Here is a 21,934-nt window from a genome sequence, read left to right as displayed (position 1 = left end):
ATCGCTGCATATGAAGGTGAAAAATATGTAATCTCTTTACAAAATAAACACACCAGTCCCGTGCCCTCTTACGTCAGTTGATACAGCGGGGTAAAAATCACACACTATATATATACATATATTCTGTATATATATATATATATATATATATATATATATATATATATATCCCCGCCAGATATCGCGCGCGCGACTACGTTTGACACATAGGCTTTCGCGTACTCTCCTATTTATCGCGTCCCGACCCCCCGGACTTGAACGCGAATTGGATTTTAATTTCGCGCATACAATTTCTTCGTTTTTTGTCGCATTCGCTACGTCGTTGCATCGCTCGACATGAGTACCAGATTTACGGGAATAAAATTGGGACCTCCCATCGAGGTTTTCGCATTGCAAAAGGCATACGTCGACGACGCTCATGACAATAAAGTCAACTTAAGTATAGGAGGTACGTTACTGCTTTTTGTTTTTTTTATTCCTTACGATTTATGTACCATGATTTTGTTTTTAAATCGCCGCTATATATTAAAACTACTTAAGCTTGTTTTTTTTTTTCTTTTTTTTTATTTTAACACGCCGATTTCATGTGTATAGATTTTTCATAGTAACGCTTTTGCTTTTTAAAACATGTTACATTATTATTTGTATAGAGATTAGCATAATATAAATCACAATATATGTATATAGTATACTTTGTGTGTCTATTTTTCTATACTTTGTGCTCTTGGGTCACCTCCAAAGTGATTACATAATACGTGCTATCTACCATTTACACACACACCACACACACACACACACACACATACATACATGTATATAGGTACATATAGAGAATATATATACAGATAATACAAATACATTTTTCACTTGATTGTTTTGTTAAGGCAGTAGATAAAGATAAAATTAATCAACTCTATCCAATGATATTAAGTTTGATAAAATTGTTTACATTTTTATATTATGTAAACAATAATAACTAATTTTTAAAACATATTATATAGGAAATATTATATCTAAAAATTAAAAAAGTTTAATTTACATTCCTCTTTATAATTCATGTTACATATATTGTTTTACATTACCAATTAATTAATTATTGAGGTTTATGCAACTTGTCTCAAAATATACTCACGCAATATTATTCTTTTCAGCTTATCGCACTGAGGAGGGCAAACCATGGGTCCTGCCAGTTGTAAAGAAGGTGGAGAAGTTACTTGCTGCAGACAATCTACAGAATCACGAATATTTACCAGTTCTCGGTTTGGATGCATTTAGTACGGCGGCTACGAGTATGTTACTAGGCTCAAATTCTCCTGTTATCGCCCAAGGTCGTGCTTTTGGCATTCAGTCGCTTTCTGGTACCGGTGCATTGCGAGTCGCAGCTGAATTTTTGAGTCATGTTTTGCATTATGATACTTTTTACTACAGCATACCTTCCTGGGGTAAGTAAAAATTTAAAGATATATTAGTCATGTTGACATTTACCGATTAAAATGTCCATGTATGTTGTACTGACAGAAAACCACAGACTGGTGTTTACTAATGGTGGATTTAAAGACGCTCGCCAATATACGTATTGGGACGAGAAGACTCGAAGTATCAATCTAGAAGGAATGCTCAATGATTTAAGAGATGCTCCAGAGAACGCTGTAATCATTCTGCACGCGTGCGCCCATAATCCTACCGGGTGTGATCCAACTCCGGAACAGTGGGCTAAAATAGCTGACGTGATACAGGAAAAACGACTCTTTCCACTATTCGACAGTGCATATCAGGTCAACATTAAATCAATAGATAATATGATTTTATCATAATTATCTCCATAGTATACTCAAGTAATCTATATGATCCCTTAATAGGGTTTCGCAAGTGGAGATTTAGATAAGGATGCGTACGCCGTACGAATGTTCGCCGAACGTGGAATCGAATTTATCAGCACACAGAGTTTCGCGAAAAATTTTGGATTATACAACGAAAGAGTCGGCAATATAGTTTTTGTGCTGGCCGATACGAAGGAACTGGTCGAAGCTAAATCGCAATTGACATTGCTTATCCGAGGAATGTACAGTAATCCTCCTAATCATGGTGCTAGAATTGTTGCGACAGTGTTGAGCAATCCAGAGCTCTTTGAAGAATGGTATAATGCATTCCACACACTCTCTTTACAAGATACTTATAAAATATATACTAAATTACGTAACTTAATTTGATATCTTTTATATAGGAGAGGTCATATTAGAACAATGTCGAGTAGAATTAAACAGATGAGAACAGGTTTGCATCACAGATTGCTGAAATTAGGCACTCCAGGTACTTGGGATCATATTATCCAACAAATTGGAATGTTCTCATATACAGGACTTAACGGTTAGTTGTAGAAATTGTATATATTTTTCTAGCTTCATAAAATGCATTTTATTAATAATAATTATAGAATAATTTGTTTTCATTATTCGTTTTTTTTTTTTTTTTTTTTTTTTTTTCAGAGAAACAAGTACAGCATCTAAGAGAGCATTATCACATCTACATGTTACGCAGCGGTCGTATAAATATGTGCGGACTCAACGAATTCAATCTAGATTATGTGGCAAACGCGATCAATGAAACGCTAAAGCTCTTCCCAGAAAAACAGAATGATTGTACGTGTTAAACTAAGACTTCATGGCGTTCAAAGTACAAATTAACGGTCAACATTGAGACTATGGCAATAATTTGTACGCAAAATTTAACCAAGTTAGTTCAGAGAAACGATTATTTTCGAATAATATCGAAATTTGTTACATGCAATCATACATTCTGTTTGCACATCCTATTTTGAGACCGAAGTATTTAAGATACAGTTATCCTTCCTGTGGTAAATTGTTTCCATTTTTAATTTTTCAATTTTTTTTTTGGCTTTTTCTTTTTTCTCTTACTCTTTAAAATTTTACAAGACAAAAGTACAAAACACAAAATATTGCAAAGTATTACATAATGCCAAATTTTGTATATTAATTAATATCATGTCGCATCATGAGACTTCTTTTTTATATAATATGTAGTACTATATATATTTTATTCAATAGCATAGGACAATATGAAAACTGCTTGAGTGTTTTAAACTGATAAACTTATAGATATAATTTATTTACTATTAGAAATTTTAGTCAGAGATTCTATTTTAATTACATACTTTCATAACGTGATTTCATTGAAATTGTTAAATATAAAAAAAATCTGTAGGTACTTTGTAGAAAAAGATGTTCATCATCAAAGGCACAATGAGATGTACTATATTTCATTGAAAATAATTTTAATGTATTTTAGCAGTAAATATCATTTAAAAAGAAGTTATTTAGATCAAATTTAAAGAGGCGTTCTCAAAGGAATGGTAATAACATAATATTGCTACAAGAAGGATAGCATAATGATATTAATCATGATACTATTTTAATTAATGTCTTAAATTTTTATTTTTACATATGTCTGGAAAAAATTATACTCTTTGTTGTTATTGTTGAGTTTTAAAAAAAAAGATAGAGAAGAAAGTAAGTTTAGATATGAAATACTGATGATGCCATAGAATGTAGAAAAATAACTTTGCTATGGATCAGTGATACTCACTGCTCTTGAATACAGAGTGGGCTTCCTTGTCTGTTGAAAACTTATTAGTTAGAATTATTACATATCATATTAAAGTTAGTTTTATCACAACAAACATGTTGACAAATGTAAGTCGAATAGTGGGAGTGACACATAAAAAGCTTTATACGTATGGCAGAACAGTTAATATGAATATATTTTTGTGGTAATTATTTTGTTTACAAAAATTATGACCAACTTCTATATTAAATCCAACCAATAATCATAGAAGACAGACGCATGATACGAATATGAAAAGAAATATCCTGTACTGCCAATTATGCCAATATTTGCTGTAATAGAATTTGTATAAATTTATATAAAAGAATATCTATAAATTGATATCTTGTAAAAAGAAAATTTAGACTTATATGAGGGGTACTTAATAATATCTGATCAGCAATAAAAAAAACTGATAAAAAAAAATTTAATAATGGTTAACAATATCTATCTACATTCTTATGTATAATGCATATATTGTTAGCCACTATTAAATTTTTTTTATTTTTTTAATTTAATTTTTTCATTTGCTGACTTTATATTTTTTTGGATGCCTCTCATATATTATGTAAACACATTCATCTATAGTTGCTATTAATAGAATCTTTATGATGTTATGTAGAATGCAAACAGTGATGTATAATAATTGCAACTGTTTTTGTTATAAAAATTATTAATTATTATTGGACATGATGAAACACATTTCAGTAAAGGAAAATTTTGCATACAAGTTAAAAAAAATTTTATGTAAATTTGTAACAATTACAAATAATGGCATATAGCAAAAAAACTAAATTGTAGAATGCATTTAGTTACAAAGGCATTTGTGAAATATAAAAATTATATATAAAAATTAAATCCAATTTTTTATTGAAGTATAATTGTGGTAATAAATATTAAAAATATAAAGAATAATATACAAGTTGAATATTAGGATATTTATAATAGTATCATAATGATGTTAACATGCAGAATATCAGAGACGATAGCATAGAAACTTTAAACAAATTTTTGGCAAAAAAAAAACTTAATAGATTTTTATAAGAATTTTAATTAGTATACTATAAATCTTTGGATAAAATAGACGAAGTTACTTGAATGTTTCTCATACGATTCAGTATGCTATTTCTCTGAACTTTTCACAAAAGAATCTTTATAAACTATGTACATAGTCAATATATAATATATATATTGTTAAAAATTGAATAAATTAGACTACAAAGTATTATATATTGTTCTTATTCAGTCGGTCCACTTGGAAGTTTTTCTTACTAATACTACTGTATCGTCCGATTTGATCATAGTTTGATAATCGTTTTTCTCTTGACCTTTGGAATTCATATAAAATATATATCCTGAACAACCCAACATTGCTCCGATACCGAGGATCATAACAGTTTTATTCTACAAAATTAAGAAATTTTTCGTTCAATGACAACGTCCAATTAACATATGGAAATTAAAGAAATGTATTGGGAGATAATCTTACCGGTTTGACGTATAACTCGAAATTGATAGCACGAAATAAGGAAGTGCTTCTTAAAGATCGTAAACCATCACCTGGCGTTGTTTCGTGAGTATTTTTATTACTCATATTCTATTTTTTTTTCAATATTTATATGCTATCTTTTACTTTTTGCAATATCTCGCATTTGAAACACACAATGTGTTTTTATTTACATACGTAATATATTGAACAATAAAATCTAACCCTACTGTTTTGAAATCTATCATGAACGTGTGTTTGATTAGTTTGTAAAAGTACGTTTAAAAAACCTACCCATGGATTGGAGTGACATTTAATTGACCAATCAAAACAAAGGATTCTTTGTTCTGATTGGTCAATTAAACGCATCTCTACCGTTCATTGAGCGCTTATTGGTCAGCTGTTGTTTGACACTAGGTCTGTTCTTTTTAACTAAACTAATTGCACTAACAATAAATAATGACATCCAAACTATATTCGAAATTTTTGAAGTGTCAAACAACGGAATAATCTTTAGGCTGTGTTTATCTTTTGAAAATGTTTAATTAAAAATTAAATAATGGAAACAAAATGTCTTATGTTATATTAATTTATTAATTTTTTAAAATAACTTTGTAATTAATTTTTATAATAATTTTACAATACATTTGTCAAATATTATATTACATTTTAATTTAATTTCTTAATTTAATTTAATTGTTTATATTTTACTTTTATTATATTTGCCGTCTTGTCGATTTCGAGAAAGTCAAATAAACCGCGCTTAAATCTCATTGGTCACAGATATATACAATAAATATAAGTTGCAGCCATGTTGCGGCGTATGCGTGGAATCGCGAAGTGTCTTAAATATACTGAGAAAATATAGAAAAGCAGAAATTTTAGACAATACAAAAGTTATTTCTTAACCTTCGCAGATCGTTGAGTTTAATGACGCGAAAGTCTACGAATGATAGCGTCAATCGTGAATAGATATAATATTAACGTGACGCGTTTTTTCTCCCATACGGGAGAAAGCATAAAAAGAGGTAAGATTTAGATCTTTTCTGCGAAACATTTTTGTCGAAGGGCGCAAAACATGAAGTTCTCGCAAAAAGAAATGCGAAGAGCGCACAATATATTTATGAGTCTGTCCGTTTTATATATATTTTTTACACTTACAATAAAATCTACTTCCATCCTCTGGAGGGAGAGAAGAGAGGAGGAAAGACAGAGTGCGAGACTAAAACGGACAGATCTAATAAAATACATTTCAAAAACACAATATATTTTTAACGTAGCGTCTTTTTTTTTTTTTTTTTTTTCTTTTCTTTTAATGCAATCACTAGTTTGTTTTATGTGAGTGCGCTTCAACTTTGCCATTATTTTAAATTTACAGGTTGCTCTGTCCATTTGATTAGATTAAAATGCCAGGTTGTGCAGCTGTTGGTTGCAACAATCGAAGTGAGAAAGGATATATTATGAAATGCTTCCCTCGGGATCCAAAATTGAGAAAGATATGGAAGGAACGTGTTGCTAGAGCCGATTGGGAGCCATCCAATAATTCTTTTCTTTGTCATGTACATTTTGAACCTAATGAATGGTCTATTACGCCAAATGGCAGAATTAGATTGAAAAAGGATGCTGTACCATCTATTTTTACAGTAACATCAACCAGAAAATCCCCTAAAAAGCGTATAAAGTTGACAAGTTACAAAAACCAAAATCAATGTGAAAACGATTATACAATGGAATATTTAGAAAATGACACTGAACACTCATCGATTGGCCTTTTGGAGGAAAAAGATTCTGACTCGCAGGATATTGACAATCCATCTTTAAAGTCATTTATATATCAGCAAGTAAATCATTCTCCTAAAACAACAGAAAATAAAATATCTTACAGGCAGTACAGAAACATTACAGGCAATCTTCAGCAAGAAACTATTATCATAATTTCGGATGATAATATGGAAATGGAGGATAATATCAAAGAATGTGACAATGAAAAGCAAGCAATTGCAGAAAGATCTGCTGGTAATTGTATAGCAGATGAAAATTTAACTAATAACAAGAAGGAAGTTGTTATAAAAACAGAAGTAAAACGAGAAATTGATCAAGCCTCATTTGACAGTTATGATGAAATAGAAGAGAAATTAAAGCAAATTTGCGACGGTGATTGTGTAGAAAGTGTATCCAATAACCTGGAAAGTTCAACTTCTAATAATAAGGAAAGAGTTTTAGAAAAATCGATAACGCAAACTCCTATATTACACAGAAGTATAAATTATAAATATTCCTCCAAGGATGAAATTGGAAGTTTACTAACTGATGATACAGAAAATGTTGAAATAATTTTCGGTAGCGAGAGCGGAGAAGATTGTGCGCGCGTTCCCAAATGTACGTCTTATGATAACAACGAAACAGCTGAGTTTGACAAAACGGATCAGTGTGCTGTTAGTATTCCTGATAATCAAGAGGTCAATAAAAATTTTTCTGAGGTTGTAGAAAAAGCTTTTCAAGGAGAGAATGTACATGTCGCCCCAAATATAAGGGCCGCCATAAAACGTAAAAGGAGAACTCGTGAAGAAATTATGAAATCTATAAAAAAGTCAATTCGAAATGCGTCTCTCCGAGATACGAATTCATTAAGCGATAGCGATATTTCGGACAACATCGTGGAAGTGGAAAATGAAAGAATTGAAAAGAAACTCAAGACGTTTGAAAGTACGCGATTTAAAGACGACACTGTGCCAACAACAAAATTTACAGTCAAAGTATCGGGCGATCGTGAAAATATATTTGATATTATGCAAGATTTATCTAAAGATACGAAAGATTTTACCATCCAAGAATGCAACGATACTAGTGTGTCTCAAGGAAATAATACATTCGTTACATCCATTATAACGATAGACGATTCTCCAGAAGAGACATTTATTAAAGAGGAACATATTGACGATATTACATCAAGAGATAATGACCAGCTCTTATTCAATTCACCTATAAAAAATGAAGAATGTACACGGCTAATTTCACCGCAATTCGATGAGGAAAACGATTTGCATGTAAATAGCTATCCAACAATCGGCAGCATTACTGAACAAGCAATGAGCAATTGTGCTACCAGGTTCGAATCCTTGAAATTACGACAAAAAGTGAAGGTACAAGAGGAAGTTATCAAAAAGTTAACTAACCAGCTCATTTCGTACAAGAACTGCGAGAAAAATCTACAGAATAAAAATTTAGCCCTCGAAGTAAAAACCAAGAAGATGGAAAATATGATGCACGAATTTAATACGAAAACAGACGGGGCGGCGTCCTCGATGGTTTATAAAAAGAACATGGATCTGAAGCAAAAATTTATCGACGATTTAACGAACAGAGTGAATTATCTGGAAGAGGCAAATAAAAAATTAATGAAAACCGTAACCGTGGAGAGTCAATATAAGAGAAAACTGGAGGGACAAATCAAACACAAGGACAATCAAATAAAGGAACTCAATTGGAAGTTGGAGAAGGCCTCGAAATACCTCGACCGAGCGGAGAAAAATACAAATACGTACAGGAGAAAAATGTTGAACATGCAGACGTCTATGAGGCGGAAGAAGCTCCTGGACGAGAAGATGAGTAGATTCAACGAAATGTTGATAGACACCGTGAAGGACGGTTATACCGAGAAAGCTGTGGCGATGGCGATGGAAATTAAAGAGATCTGCGGCTCGAGCGGATACGACAAACTGTTGGACTTTGGATTTCCGCTTCCGTCGTTGTCGTCATTGCGAACTCCTCAAACGCACAACAATTCTTCGGATTCCAACAACGAAAGTAACAACGTGACTCCGCGAGCTGGTCCTTCAAAAAGCAATACAAAGGATGAGACTGATAATGGACGGTGCTCGAATAATGTCGCGGAAGTGGATACGAGGAATCAAACTCTAGAATCGATTTATGAAGAAATGGATGTGACGGATAATACGGAGGAGACGGTACTGGGCACGGTTCAAGACATCTTTGAGGAGAATAATGACGTCGATAACGACGATTTCGGTACAAATGAATTGAGAGAACATTTTATCTTACAATTGAACGCGGTTATGTAGCCGTGGATTAATTGTATGTAATCTAACATGTAATACAATATATGTAATTAATATCTTTTAATCGAAATCAAACTCTTATATGATTGTATTATGTCATTGTATAAAATAATCATAATAACTCTTGTAAAATATGTCGTCTCGCGATTCTGAATTTTATTTTACAGAAGTGATTTTTAATCGTGTTGTATATATTACATACGCACTAGGGCTAATAATTTTGCTCGGATAGATGAGATACCTATTAGCTGAAATGTATGAGTAATATCTGCGAATAAAATAATTGATATTTTTATTTACATTTAACACAAAAAAAAGAATTACAGTATAATAATTAAATGGCTTAACACGTTATTATTAATTGTAATAAATATAAATAAAGATGTCAATTATTTAGACACTAAGAGTAGCAAATGATACAAGTATAGAATAATTAAGATAAGTCAGATAATACAGGTACACAAATAGGACGTTCTCATCGGGATGAGACAGAGTACTACCCGTGCATTTCGACTAATGGGCAGATATTCAAGTAAGTTTTACATACGTACATACACACTCGAAATAAAAAATCCATATAATTTTACTTTTTCTATAAAAAAACAATGTAAAAATTATTTTTCTACTTAAATTTCCATTATACATTTATGTATAATTATATATGGAATATCTATATACAAGGTGTGCCACTTTAAAAGATTCACACAAATATTTCAGAAACTTTGTGTTATCTTAAAAAATGTTTTATAAAAATTATAAGGTTTAAAAAGAAATAGGCAAATACGGAACTGTTCATTATCTAGCTTTGTGTCTAATTAATTTTTTGTTCAATAAGTCATAAGCTTCAATATATGAGAAGTAATAATTACAGTTTTTATTTAGTAGGCCATAAACTAAGACATGAAATATCAAGTGATTTCATATGTCTTAGTTTATGGCCTACTAAATAAAAACTGTAATAGGCTCAAAGTTAAATAATGAACAATTATCGTGTTTGACTGACTTGCAGGTATCGATATCTTATCATATAACTCGATAATTCAAAACGACTAACAAAGTAGATAAAATTATAGTATCTTGAAAAGATCTCAAGAAAAGCTAAAATACACAATAAAAAATAGAGGGTTTCAATTGAAAAATTCATGGTGATCTTGCCCTGACTTTAATCTGTCATTGAATGCGTCTTTTTAAGCTTTTTAATTTTTATTTAAGCTAATTTTTTAGAATAAAATTTCTGAGATATTTGTGTGAATCTTTTAAAATGGGATGCCCTATATATATATACAGGGTGCCCCATTTTAAAAAACGCACTTCGATAATTGTTCAACAAAGCATTTATTTATTTTTTTTTCTTTTATATATTATCTGTCCGGTTATGCAAAAAAAGATAAGAGTAAAAGAAAAATAATTTTTATATGGTTTTTTTTTCTAAAAAAAATTGCGATTAAATTTTACAATATTATATACATTAATTACATTAATAAAAATATACGTTTATAGATAATTGTATATGGATAATTATTTTTTATCTCTTTAAATTTTATTTTTGTTGAAAAAATGCAGAGTGTCTTAATTTATTATTTAATTATATTTTTATTATTTCTCCTATATATGGATGCAGATTATATGTAATTATATACATTTTATATATAATTATATATATTTATATTTTATTATATAAACTTTTCCCGGATATACAAACATAAAGTATTTATATATATATATATATATAACATCTTTTATCAATTATATTTGTAATATAAAAGTTCATTTCATGATGTCGAACGATAAACTTTGATATTAAATTATATTATTCACAAACCTTCGTGTATATGTATGTATGTTTCCATATTTTTTTCCATCTGCACAAACATATATAAGGTAGCATCTATTACGTCTCTCGAGATCAACGTTCCTTCCAATCTTGTATTATATCTCTGTAGATAGAGAAATATATATTTAATTTACAAATTTTAATTACGTTCTGCCAAATCATGATTGAACGATCAAACGATGTATATGTAAGTGTATCCATGGTAATGCTTTCTCAACCGTCATCCTTTGTACAAACAAAGATCTCCCGATCTCCGTGTGCTTCAATCTCTTTAGAGTTATTATTCGCATAGTGTTCAATGCGTACGATTATTATTTAATTACACATTCTATATACATATTTAAATTGTACATTAAAAAAATGGCAACGGCAATTAAGGAACGCACGATTCCTGCCATGGATACACTAGTTAAATATGATACCCCGGTCTTGATTACGACTCATCCAGAAAAGGTGAATTATTTTTTTCATTAATTGTAATCCCGGAAAAAAATTATTTATTATAATCTTTTATAATTTTTTATTTATATATATATATATATATATATATATATATAAATTTTTTTATATAATGAAAGGCACTTAAAGATATATCGCTACCGAAAGTCGGTACCGCTGTTTGTAAAATTCAAACGACTTCGACATCAGCTGATGCACGACGAGAAACTGCGGAAATCTTAAATAGAATTCTACCACCGAAAGAATGGGAAGAGGATGGCCAGATTTGGACACAACGTGTAAAAAAAATTAGAAATTCTTTAAAAAATCGAATTTATACATATTTGCAATTATATTATATGTGTAAGCATAATGAAAGATATATGTAATATATGTTACATTATTTAGGTTTCGAGTACTCCCGCAACAAGATTGGATGTAATAAATTTACAGGAGCAACTCGATATGCGATTACAACAAAGGCAGGCTCGAGAAACCGGCATTTGTCCCGTTCGTAGGCAACTTTATACGCAATGTTTCGGTATTTAATTTATAAGAATTAATTATACGATATACAGAATTATACAAAATATTCAATTATCGATAAAGTTCTAATATCTTAGAAACTAAATTAAATTTTATATCATTTTTCGTGATGATTTCGAGAGAAAATTTGATCCAAATAATTTTTTTCTCAATCGAGGTATTAAAGTGATATCAAAGTTATTTTTAGTTTTTTTTAATGGAATCATATTATTGCTTTTACATAAATTTATATATATATATATATGTATTTTTTTAAGTTCTAGAAAAATACTACAATATAAAATTGTCAAAAATTAATATTTTTTATTTTTTATTTTAAAAATATGATATATTTCATAAAGATTTTTATTTTCCGACCTACTTTATTTCAATATACTTTTATATGCAAAATAATGAGATGAATTGATTGATTTAAAAAGAAAAAAATAAAATTGATTTTGAAATCTCGTTTTGTATCATATATTTATCTAGACAAAAGTTACTTTGATTCAATTGCGGTTTCCTACAAAATTATAAAATACTATAACAAAAATATTGGATCTAATTTAGATTTTAGGATACTTGATTATCTATTTATTATTTAATATAACACATTCTCATGCATATTATATATATTTTATATATAAAATAAAACAAATATTTAAATGTATTTTCTAGACATCACACTAATCAGATTAATCATGTTTTAGATGAACTAATAAGGCAAGTAACCGTAAATTGCGCCGAACGTGGATTACTTTTATTGAGAGTAAGAGACGAGATTAAAATGACATTGGCTGCTTATCAGACGTTATATCAAAGCAGCATTGCTTTCGGGATGCGTAAAGCATTGCAAGTATATATCCTTACATATTTTTAAAATCTTTTTCGATAAATTTTGAGGACAAGAATAATCTGTAAGATTTGACGTGTGTACGAATTAATAAAAGACTTATTTTTATATAGGCTGAACAAGGCAAGGAAAATTTGATTAATACAGCTGAGGAATTACGATCGCAAAAAATCGAATTGGAGAAAATGGTTGTGGAATTAAGGCTCAAGTTCGATCAGGCTGAGAAAAGATCGGCTGAATTAAGGGAGGCGGAGGAAAAGAAACACATGGAAGAAGTGCAGTTTCTTAAAAAAACAAATATGCAATTAAAGGTGAGAATGCATGTATATATATCTTATTTTATTTTTAAATGAAGCCCAACCGAAAAAGTTTATTATTATAACTTATTATAAACTTTTTTTTAATTAACATTAATTTACTATAAACTTATATTAAACTATTAAACTTAACTATTATTTCGAAAAGTACTTGTTTATTATATGTTACTTTCAGACTCAGTTGGAAGGTATTATAGCGCCGAAAAAATAAAAAAAAAACTCAGATATGAAAAAAGTTGTCATTGAGAATGCGTGTGTAAAATGTAGCTATATATTAAACAGAATGAAAGGTTTACGTAAAATTTTATAATAAATGTACATCCTATGTTTGTGAATAAACTAATATAATGATTTATTGCAGGTAGACACAAATTATTTTATTTTTTTACATAATATTCTTATTACTTTTTGATCTAAAACTTGGCAGAGTCTTAAAAAATACATTATTGTTCCTTACTGTATCTAGATTTATAAAATTTCAGTGATGCAGGAAATGAATACAAAGTATATAGACATGCAAAGTATAGATATATATAATGTAATTACAAGATCACATATATAACGATAATTATTTAAAGAAAAAACAAATTGTAACACTTTGTGAAAGAAAAATATATTCCATTTTTTTTATAAATCTCCAAATAGATAATTAAAGAGACGAATTATATATAAAAACTAAGAAAATTTTTTTACTCTACACAATTATTTATACTTTATTTAAATATCAAAATATTTCTAATGTTTTTGAACTTTGACAGATAAGAATGATTTCGCACGATTATATTAAAAAACAAACTATACAGATTAAGTATTCGAAGCTTCCTGAATGTTTTACAGTTTTCGCCATTGATGCAAAAACTAAATTAAGGAAAAAAGCAGCAAAATAGGAGACGAAATGTGTGTAACCCATTTTGTATGAGATAATAGATATTTCAACGAGATACATAGTTCTTATGTGAAACAGTTGGCACTTTTAAAATATTTTCGTACATCGATAACATTGAATATTGTTATGAATTAATAAGCTTGGATGCTGGGCGGTTAAAGCGACAGGGCAATTCGCTCAAGAAAATTAGTGAAACGGAGAATCTAGATTTTTTTTTCTCTCTCCATTTACAATTACACTCATACATAACGGTCTTACTAATACTTAGTAAAGGAAATTTGGACCTTCATCCCCAACATCCAAACAATATCGATAGTATTAATGTCTTTCAAGTGCCTCTGCTGCAGACAGCAAAGTTATGATAAAAGTTATGACCCACTTAATTTCACTTATTGGTCCCTCGTTCTTAATCGCACTTTAAATCGCGAGTAATCGCAATTTTACTTAATTTCGCTCTTATTTACATTCATTGGAAAAAAATCCATTTGCATTACCTATCGAATAAATATTTTAATCGCATATCTTTTTTCAATAATTAAAAAATAATGTAAATACTTGGTATAAAATAATTTTCTTAAAACTAAAGTAATATTAATATTACAAATATATTGTGTGGGTGACAAATTATATAAATATATAAAGTGTGATGTCTTAAATTCTTCATAATCTGTATATACGTGTGTGTGTGTATCTGTCTGTGTGTGTGTGTACATATATATGTATACACTACTGAAAATACATCCAAGATAATAAAAATATGTGTACCACATATATGCAAAATTTGTTCAGACTACACTTTGAACCCATCGAACTATAATTGTAAAAAAAAATCTACGTTTGCTCTTGATATTTTAGCGACTCCTCAACAATGATAATTCACATAAAGCAAATTTGATATTTTATTTTTTTACTTTTGTGAATGAGAAATACGGATACTTTTTTTACAATATAATATTTCTATTACAGATCAGAATATCTTCATAAAACATATATTAAAGTCAAATAAATAAAATATTTTACAAATACAAAATAGATCCTTGATCAACTTAGGTTACTAAGTCTATAATATTATTTCAATATTATAATGTATTTTACATGATATTCGCGAATCATAGAAATTATAATTTTAAAATACGCATAATTTTCTTTAACACGTTGCAATGAATATAAATAATTCATAAGAGATTGAATACATTATATAAGATATTTTAATGCACGTAATTATATAAAACGTAGAGCCTTATGTATGTAACATTATAATTGCAAAGTTTTATCACATCATTCGTATGCTTTTAAAAAAATCGTTATAAATATTCTCAAGGAGAATTGGACGAGAGAAGACGGAAGTGCACGATTTTCACTATACGTATAAAAATGCAATTATATTCGACGATTTTTCGTCCAGTATACAGAATAGCCTTCCTGTCTTTTGTGTGTCTTTAATGCACAAACGATAAAAAAAATCATGTTTTTAGATATATCCTATGTATTAAAAAATATTAAAAATTATTTTCAAAAAAGTAACCAGAAAATAATAAAAAAAACATGACATAAGGTGTCATGGAAGTTTCCATACTATTATTTGTTACTAAGATAGTAATTACCTTTTCACCATTTTAAATCTTAATTTTTTTTCCTTAAATTAATTTTATTTTACACCTCATAAATCTCGATTTAAATTTTAGAATATGAATATAAACATGAGATGTGTAAATTACTTGTAAAATATATCGATAAATGTATAATAAAGATGCAGTAGTGTGTTCAATATTAAAACATACCAATTTGTATTACACGCGTTAGATTCATAAAACTACGTCGTATACATACGCGATACACATTCACGATAAATAAAAATGATAATTGTAGATCTGTACAAACGACATGAAAGTATTTACTAAACCAATCACAAAGTTTTGTGTGTAAACATTATCTATATTTTTCACCAAATATAAAAATCCAGGCTGCTATTTTTTTTGTTTATATATATATATAAATATATATATATATGTATAATTTATTATATTTACTGTGAAGAAAAATATAAAACGCAGGTACACATATCGCGATAATATGTACCTCGACGTATTGAAAACCTTAAAGTGATCGATTTTGCCTCGAATATACATATATGTGCACGTATATGCATATACAATTCATTTATGTAGTATAAATGTATAATTTATATAATTGTAGGGCAACATTAAACACACAATTTGCGTGTAATAGTCGAATATTGAAGTAACAGGGGATTCGCAAGATTGTTATTCAAATATATTTAACATCAATGACGTTTCGTACCTATTTTTGTAAAAATGCACATTTTTTGTCAGTGGCGACCTTTCTTTGATCGCTTTCGTTTCTTCTTCTTGGTAGAGACAACGGTGAAGCTCTCGTCTGTTTTAGCACTAGTGATCTCAGTTGTGTCGCTCGTGGTATGAGAATCCGTTTTTTCCTCCGCGATGCTACCAGAGATATTTTGTCCCGCGGTATCTTCGCTCTCGCTACCGGCGTCACTCGCCCCGGTGACACTTTCCACGTCGTCTTCCGCGTTACTTAATTCCAACGATATAATCTTCTCCCTCAGAGTTTCCACCTAATTGTAAAAATACAAACATTGTAGTTAATTTGATCCTATCTAATTTTTCACACATTGTGTACTTATAAAAGATGTATATTTAGACAGTGCGATTGAAGTTTCTTTTATAAGGCTTACAACGGCGACAACCTAAAAATTTTGCGACATCTAAAAGCGTACATTAAAATACATTAAAGGATATATAGACTGAATAATGCAATTTTCATTACGTGTACTATAGAAAGTATATTATTTTACTCTGTAGTGTTTGAAGAACGAGAATTCAACTCTAGAAAAAGGAAAAAGATGCATTATTCGTTCTATGCTCTCTCCCTGGTGAAAAAATTCTCATAATTTCTTAGAAAATATTAGGAATTTTTTTCATAATTTTTTATGAAAAATTCTGAACAAAAATATTAACTTTATTCAGTTTTTTAATATTTTTTAGAAAATTAAAAAATAAGAAATCTTAAAATATTTTACACTTATACATATGAGAAATTTTTACAACATTTATTTACGATAAAAAATATGAAATATCTTTGTATTACTTGCTATTAAAATACTTATAAAGAATTTTAATGCATTCCATTTATATTTTTGAAAAATCTACGATTTATCAGCTTTTATATTTTATTTTATTTTTGAGTGCATTTTATTTAATGATTCAAATTAATGTAAGCATCATTCTATCTTTATTTTCTATTGGATCAAATAAAGATAAACTAATGCTTCTTGTATCGTTAAATGAAATGCATTCAAAGACGGGGAAAAAAATAAAAATAAAGACTAATAAATTATGAATTTCTTTGATTGTCAAAATTTTTCATATATACTGATCTCAAAAAATATGAAAAATAATGTGAGTTTATGTTCATATATTTTTAGAATTTTTATAGAAATTATGAAAATTTTTATGAGAAATTCTGAAGAATATTTTTCACCAGGACTGATTTTTTGTTTTAAGGATAATAACTTTACTGCATTTTTACATGCTATGAAAAGCACACCTAGAGTGTGAAGACATGCAAACAGAGTTAATTAATCTGTGCACACATAATTTATACAGATGTGTAGCCCGTAAGCTTAAAATATGTGCATAAGATATAAAAACCAAATTACCAATAAAATTCAGGTAAAGGTTGTTAGTTAGATCAGTAGAAGTGACATTCGTAGTTCAAGGTGGTGCGAAACGTACCATCGATGTAAGCGATGGACTCTTGAAACAACAAACACAGTAATGATTCAACAAACGATAAACATGACATTTGTAAGGATGCATGAAAGCATAAAAAAAAGAAAAACATTTTTTTAACGTTTCTACTAAAAATGTATATCTTGTGTGAAGCCTACTGAATTTAATCGCCCGTTTTCTAACATCATGATCAACAACGACTCGCTTCCTCCGTGTTAATGTTACCGACGACAATCTTTAATCAATCCGAACGTAAAATAAAGAGTTAATATATCATATATATAAGCTTGCAACAAGCTTCCCAAGATGTGTGTGATATATCTGGCATAGAATGAGACCCACATTTTTGTACCATAAATTAAATTAAAAAAAAAAAGGTAAAAAAAAGAAACAAAGATACGTATTCTTGAATAAATGCGGTGCGCTTTAGAAATCGTTGCAATAGTGACAACTGTGCTTTCTCTCGTTTTCATTTTCTTCCATCGAAGTACGAAGTGTATGTGGCACTTTGATTGCTGATGCGAAGTCTTTAGAGGGTATAATACCTGACGCTCAATGAGCTTCTCGACGTATTCGACAGTTCGTACACGACGTTCACCCGTCACCTCGTCTAGATATTCCTCGGTACGTCGAGTGACCTTCTCGTCCACTACTTTCTCAGATTCGCGTATCTCTTTAGGGGGACCCACTTTACTGCGCACGGCGAGTTTAGGAAAATCCGCGCTAGACGGCCGTAACGTAGCGAACTAAGGTGGCAAAAGACAGACAAACGGGAACCGTTGTAGTAAACGATGAATTTTCTCTTACTTACTTACTGATGAATGCTGTGTTAATTTAAGAGCGGCCAAGGACAGGGATTAGTGTACGCGATCGGAAGTTAAACACACAATTTTGAAACGATCTCAAGCTTGCTTGTTATGTATATATATGTTAGATTATTAAAAAAATTAATTCCCTCTTGCAAAGGGGTGGAAGAATATCTCTCTTTCTAGATGCTCACCTCGACGGTCTTCTCTTGATCGGAAACAGGATCAATTGTATCGGCCGCGTCGCGTGTATCTTCGCTTTTAGCGGTGTCCATTATCTCGCTCATCTTTTTGATCACCATCTGCGCCTGAAGCGCATCCTGCAAATAAAAAAATACTCAATGACGTATCTTAACAATAAAAAAATATTATAACTTGTTAATATATACTTATGCAGATATATACACACATACACATACATATAGTGGGTTTTTAAAATTACCTGCTCGAGAGACTTAAGACGAGCTTGTCGCCAAGCGGCTCGTTTCTCTGCCCTGAGAGCCCGCTGTTCCGCGGGGCTCAAAAGATGTTCTTCGTCCTCGTCCGAAATAAGGCCCTGATAGAAAAAAAAATTTCGAATATAATGAACATTTTGTGAACAGAGTGATTACAGTAGTCTATGCTAGATCCAATAGGTCGAGAGTGCTCTGATTCTTTCAAATATATTATTTTTCGTAATTTTGATCGAAACATTTTAATAAAAAATAAGTGTTCATCGTGGGAGATAATACCTCTTGTATTAATCGTTCTTTTAAACGTCGTTCCGCTTTTGCTGTCCTCACGCTGCTGGGAACATTCTGGATAAGAGGGATCGAAGTTCGCGAACTCAGTCGGCTACTGGAAGGTAATGAGCATGCATACTGACGAATGATGTACGTACATATGTTACAAATATTGTGTTTATTCGAAAAAAATACACAGAAGCAACACATTATATAATTAGTACTAGTCAGATCGTTCGCATTATGATGGAGGCTTGCAATGTGAGCGTATGTGAAAATTCACTTTTTACGCGAATGGGACGGATCAACATTACTGACAAGGTATAGTGAGATTTTTTTCATATTTTTCGTGTATTGATAAGCAATGTAATATCATTAATTATTAATTAATCAATCATCAATAATTAATTATTATCAGTTAGATGCAAAATAGTTCTATCACATTAATATTCTAGAAAAATAGAAAGAGAAAATGTTTCAAAATTCTAATAAGAATGCGATTTATCTAAAAGAAGTTACATTATTATCGGCTGTCAGAAAATAAGAATGGAAACATATGTAATCAAGTATTATATTACAGTCTGCATTCAAAACATAATTACAGCGATTATCTCGGATGTTCGTGACATTTGAACCCTATCTTGCGAGACGATTCGAAATTTGCATCGTTTTAGAAATCGGTTAAAAAATCTCACTAATTAATTATTAATTAGTACATTTGAATATCATAAAGACTACAGTATTTTAACAATCTAGTAGTCTAAAAATTAATTATCAAACATAGAATGATTGTTCACGATTCATATCGCAACCCTCGGAAGAGTTAAGTTACTATTAATAAATCACATTTATTTTTCAGTAGAGCAATACTGCACAGTACTAAACAATAATTCAATTGTTTAAGTATTAAATTTAATTTTTTAGTGAAATGGTATTCAAACAATAAGGCACATGAATATCCAATATTGTGAAGACATGCGCACAATCGCAGAGAAATTATATTATCCTAGAGTTAGAAACGAAACACACTGCGCTAAAAAAAGTACTAATTACTAAGCGTATTGTACTTATATTTAAAAACATTATGTATTCTTTTTTATCGATTGCAAATCTCAATCAACATAGATATTCAATATATAAATATAATATACTAACATAATAAATTTTTTCTTTACTTTGAAAGAGCTGCCTGCATATTACATTTTATTTATGCAAATAATTAAATCATTCTTTTTCCCTTAAAATATTCTTGTACTGAAGATCTACAGTACTTGTTCAACCTAAACGTCATAAATGCTCCTATACGCATATTTTCAAAATAAAAAATAATTTAAACGTGACAATTAAAGCTTACTTAGGTCGTCCATTATTCTGATCGTCCATTGTGAGATCTAGATCTTCGAGGCCTTCGTTTTCATCAAGCTGTGCCCATGATTTCAATTCGTCTCGTGTCAAAGTCGCAATCTTTTTCTCTGTAAAATATAAAAAAAAAATACATATTTATTAATTTCAATTCCATAATTATATTATAATTTGCATAATTGCATAATTAAGGCAAATAAATTATAATTTGCATAATTATATAATTTATATAATGCGAAACTTTGAATCATAATATCTATATAATATTTCAAATATGATAATATCTTACCTTCTTCTTGTCTCATTTTTTCTACCTCGTCCTGGCTTAAGAAGCTGAATATTTTATCTGTAACATTATTATTTGTATTAAGTGACATATATTTTATAATTATAAACTATATAATGCATAAAATATACTTGCACGCAAAAAAACACAAATATTCTCACCTGGTTTAGGTGATGGCTTTAAATGTTCTTCCATGGCACTTTCAAAGAGTTTCTTTTTATCGCTGACTGACATTTTTGTCAATGGTGGCGTCGGAGAAGAAGTTGGAGATTGCTGTATTTATAACATTTATGCATATAAATAACCATCACCTCGCACAACTTTGATTGTGTTACGCATAATAATAAGTTGAAACACACAAAAGTATACGCATTATATCTTCTTTCTACATAAATATATAATATGTTAAAAATATAAATAATATATTAAAAATTTATTAAAATTTGTAATTATTAATTTATTAAAATTTAACTTGTAAAATAAAATATAAACAAAACGGAAAAGCTCGGACCTGAATGCATTTACTTTTTTGCAGTTACAATAGCAACTTTGTCCGTGTGTTTCTTAGAGGCTTCAAATGAAAAAAAATTTATAAGTATCGTTAGACATCAAGCAAGCCGACATATTTACAAGAACTCACAAATTAAAATTTTTCTCGAACATTAACTAATTAATTCATATACATATTTATTGCAATGTAATTTTACTTTTCTCCTACCAATATATTAATGTAACAACTTTAATATTAAAAATCATTAATTAAAGAGATACGCGTGCGTATACACCTCGTGTAATTTCAACAAAAAAATTCATCGAATACAATACAATTTTGGATATAAAAAAAAAGCTTGGCTGAACTACAACAACAACAAAAAAATCGTAATGTTTGGAATCTTTTTTTCCCTAAAATATCGGGAAGACGTTAGTATGTTAAATCAAAAGTTAG

At 29.5% G+C, this 21,934-nt stretch overlaps 5 protein-coding genes across 12 annotated transcripts in view; 3 read left to right on the top strand and 2 right to left on the bottom strand.

The window, feature by feature from the left end:
• Positions 1-144: 144 nt before the first annotated feature.
• Got1 (Glutamate oxaloacetate transaminase 1) lies at positions 145-3,794 on the top strand. The gene is made up of 6 exons (XM_072902969.1): positions 145-448; positions 1,152-1,442; positions 1,519-1,775; positions 1,860-2,137; positions 2,225-2,367; positions 2,487-3,794. Exons 1-6 carry the CDS (start codon positions 337-339, stop codon positions 2,648-2,650), a joined length of 1,245 nt encoding a protein of 414 aa, XP_072759070.1. The 5' UTR covers positions 145-336; the 3' UTR covers positions 2,651-3,794.
• Positions 3,795-4,439: 645 nt separating this feature from the next.
• Positions 4,440-5,369, bottom strand: LOC140671575 (small integral membrane protein 8). Its single transcript, XM_072902970.1, has 2 exons — positions 5,111-5,369; positions 4,440-5,025 (listed from the first exon to the last, which is right to left on the bottom strand). Exons 1-2 carry the CDS (start codon positions 5,213-5,215, stop codon positions 4,864-4,866), a joined length of 267 nt encoding a protein of 88 aa, XP_072759071.1. The 5' UTR covers positions 5,216-5,369; the 3' UTR covers positions 4,440-4,863.
• Positions 5,370-5,913: 544 nt separating this feature from the next.
• On the top strand, positions 5,914-9,983 carry LOC140671701 (uncharacterized). Its single transcript, XM_072903239.1, has 2 exons — positions 5,914-6,135; positions 6,486-9,983. Exon 2 carries the CDS (start codon positions 6,514-6,516, stop codon positions 9,187-9,189), a length of 2,676 nt encoding a protein of 891 aa, XP_072759340.1. The 5' UTR covers positions 5,914-6,135; positions 6,486-6,513; the 3' UTR covers positions 9,190-9,983.
• Positions 9,984-10,944: 961 nt separating this feature from the next.
• On the top strand, positions 10,945-14,352 carry Dnali1 (Putative inner dynein arm light chain, axonemal Dnali1). Its single transcript, XM_072903258.1, has 6 exons — positions 10,945-11,473; positions 11,599-11,757; positions 11,867-11,999; positions 12,694-12,839; positions 12,950-13,147; positions 13,329-14,352. Exons 1-6 carry the CDS (start codon positions 11,381-11,383, stop codon positions 13,362-13,364), a joined length of 765 nt encoding a protein of 254 aa, XP_072759359.1. The 5' UTR covers positions 10,945-11,380; the 3' UTR covers positions 13,365-14,352.
• A 93-nt stretch (positions 14,353-14,445) lies between these two features.
• The window catches only part of Scrib (scribble planar cell polarity protein), a 33,298-nt gene continuing 25,809 nt past the window's right edge, over positions 14,446-21,934 (bottom strand). For 4 of the 8 annotated variants that reach the window (XM_072903230.1, XM_072903236.1, XM_072903232.1 and 1 more), the window contains 8 exons: positions 21,150-21,261; positions 20,992-21,048; positions 20,695-20,812; positions 19,350-19,455; positions 19,061-19,174; positions 18,813-18,938; positions 18,358-18,558; positions 14,446-16,635 (listed from right to left, as the gene is read on the bottom strand). In XM_072903230.1, the coding sequence (XP_072759331.1) occupies positions 16,369-16,635; positions 18,358-18,558; positions 18,813-18,938; positions 19,061-19,174; positions 19,350-19,455; positions 20,695-20,812; positions 20,992-21,048; positions 21,150-21,261 (1,101 nt within the window). In that variant the 3' untranslated portion in view covers positions 14,446-16,368. Of the gene's footprint in view, positions 16,636-17,739; positions 17,837-18,357; positions 18,559-18,812; positions 18,939-19,060; positions 19,175-19,349; positions 19,456-20,694; positions 20,813-20,991; positions 21,049-21,149; positions 21,262-21,934 lie in introns of those variants that run through there. The other 4 variants (XR_012047783.1, XM_072903231.1, XM_072903233.1 and 1 more) reach the window with 4 other exon arrangements.

This window comes from Anoplolepis gracilipes, chromosome 12 (assembly GCF_047496725.1).
Source record: "Anoplolepis gracilipes chromosome 12, ASM4749672v1, whole genome shotgun sequence".
In the NCBI taxonomy this organism is placed as follows: domain Eukaryota; kingdom Metazoa; phylum Arthropoda; class Insecta; order Hymenoptera; family Formicidae; genus Anoplolepis; species Anoplolepis gracilipes.
This window is presented reverse-complemented; position numbering and strand designations above follow the sequence as displayed.

Bases quoted from the DNA above. Each gene is read 5' to 3' on its own strand.
- Got1 (XM_072902969.1), top strand. From the start codon at position 337: ATGAGTACCAGATTTACGGGAATAAAATTGGGACCTCCCATCGAGGTT. The intron at 449-1,151 runs GTACGTTACTGC...TATTCTTTTCAG, and splicing joins AGTCAACTTAAGTATAGGAG to CTTATCGCACTGAGGAGGGC. The intron at 1,443-1,518 runs GTAAGTAAAAAT...TTGTACTGACAG, and splicing joins CTACAGCATACCTTCCTGGG to AAAACCACAGACTGGTGTTT.
- LOC140671575 (XM_072902970.1), bottom strand. From the start codon at position 5,215: ATGAGTAATAAAAATACTCACGAAACAACGCCAGGTGATGGTTTACGA. The intron at 5,026-5,110 runs GTAAGATTATCT...TTAATTTTGTAG, and splicing joins TCGAGTTATACGTCAAACCG to AATAAAACTGTTATGATCCT.
- LOC140671701 (XM_072903239.1), top strand. From the start codon at position 6,514: ATGCCAGGTTGTGCAGCTGTTGGTTGCAACAATCGAAGTGAGAAAGGA.
- Dnali1 (XM_072903258.1), top strand. From the start codon at position 11,381: ATGGCAACGGCAATTAAGGAACGCACGATTCCTGCCATGGATACACTA. The intron at 11,758-11,866 runs GTAAAAAAAATT...TACATTATTTAG, and splicing joins GCCAGATTTGGACACAACGT to GTTTCGAGTACTCCCGCAAC. The intron at 12,000-12,693 runs GTATTTAATTTA...ATCATGTTTTAG, and splicing joins ACTTTATACGCAATGTTTCG to ATGAACTAATAAGGCAAGTA.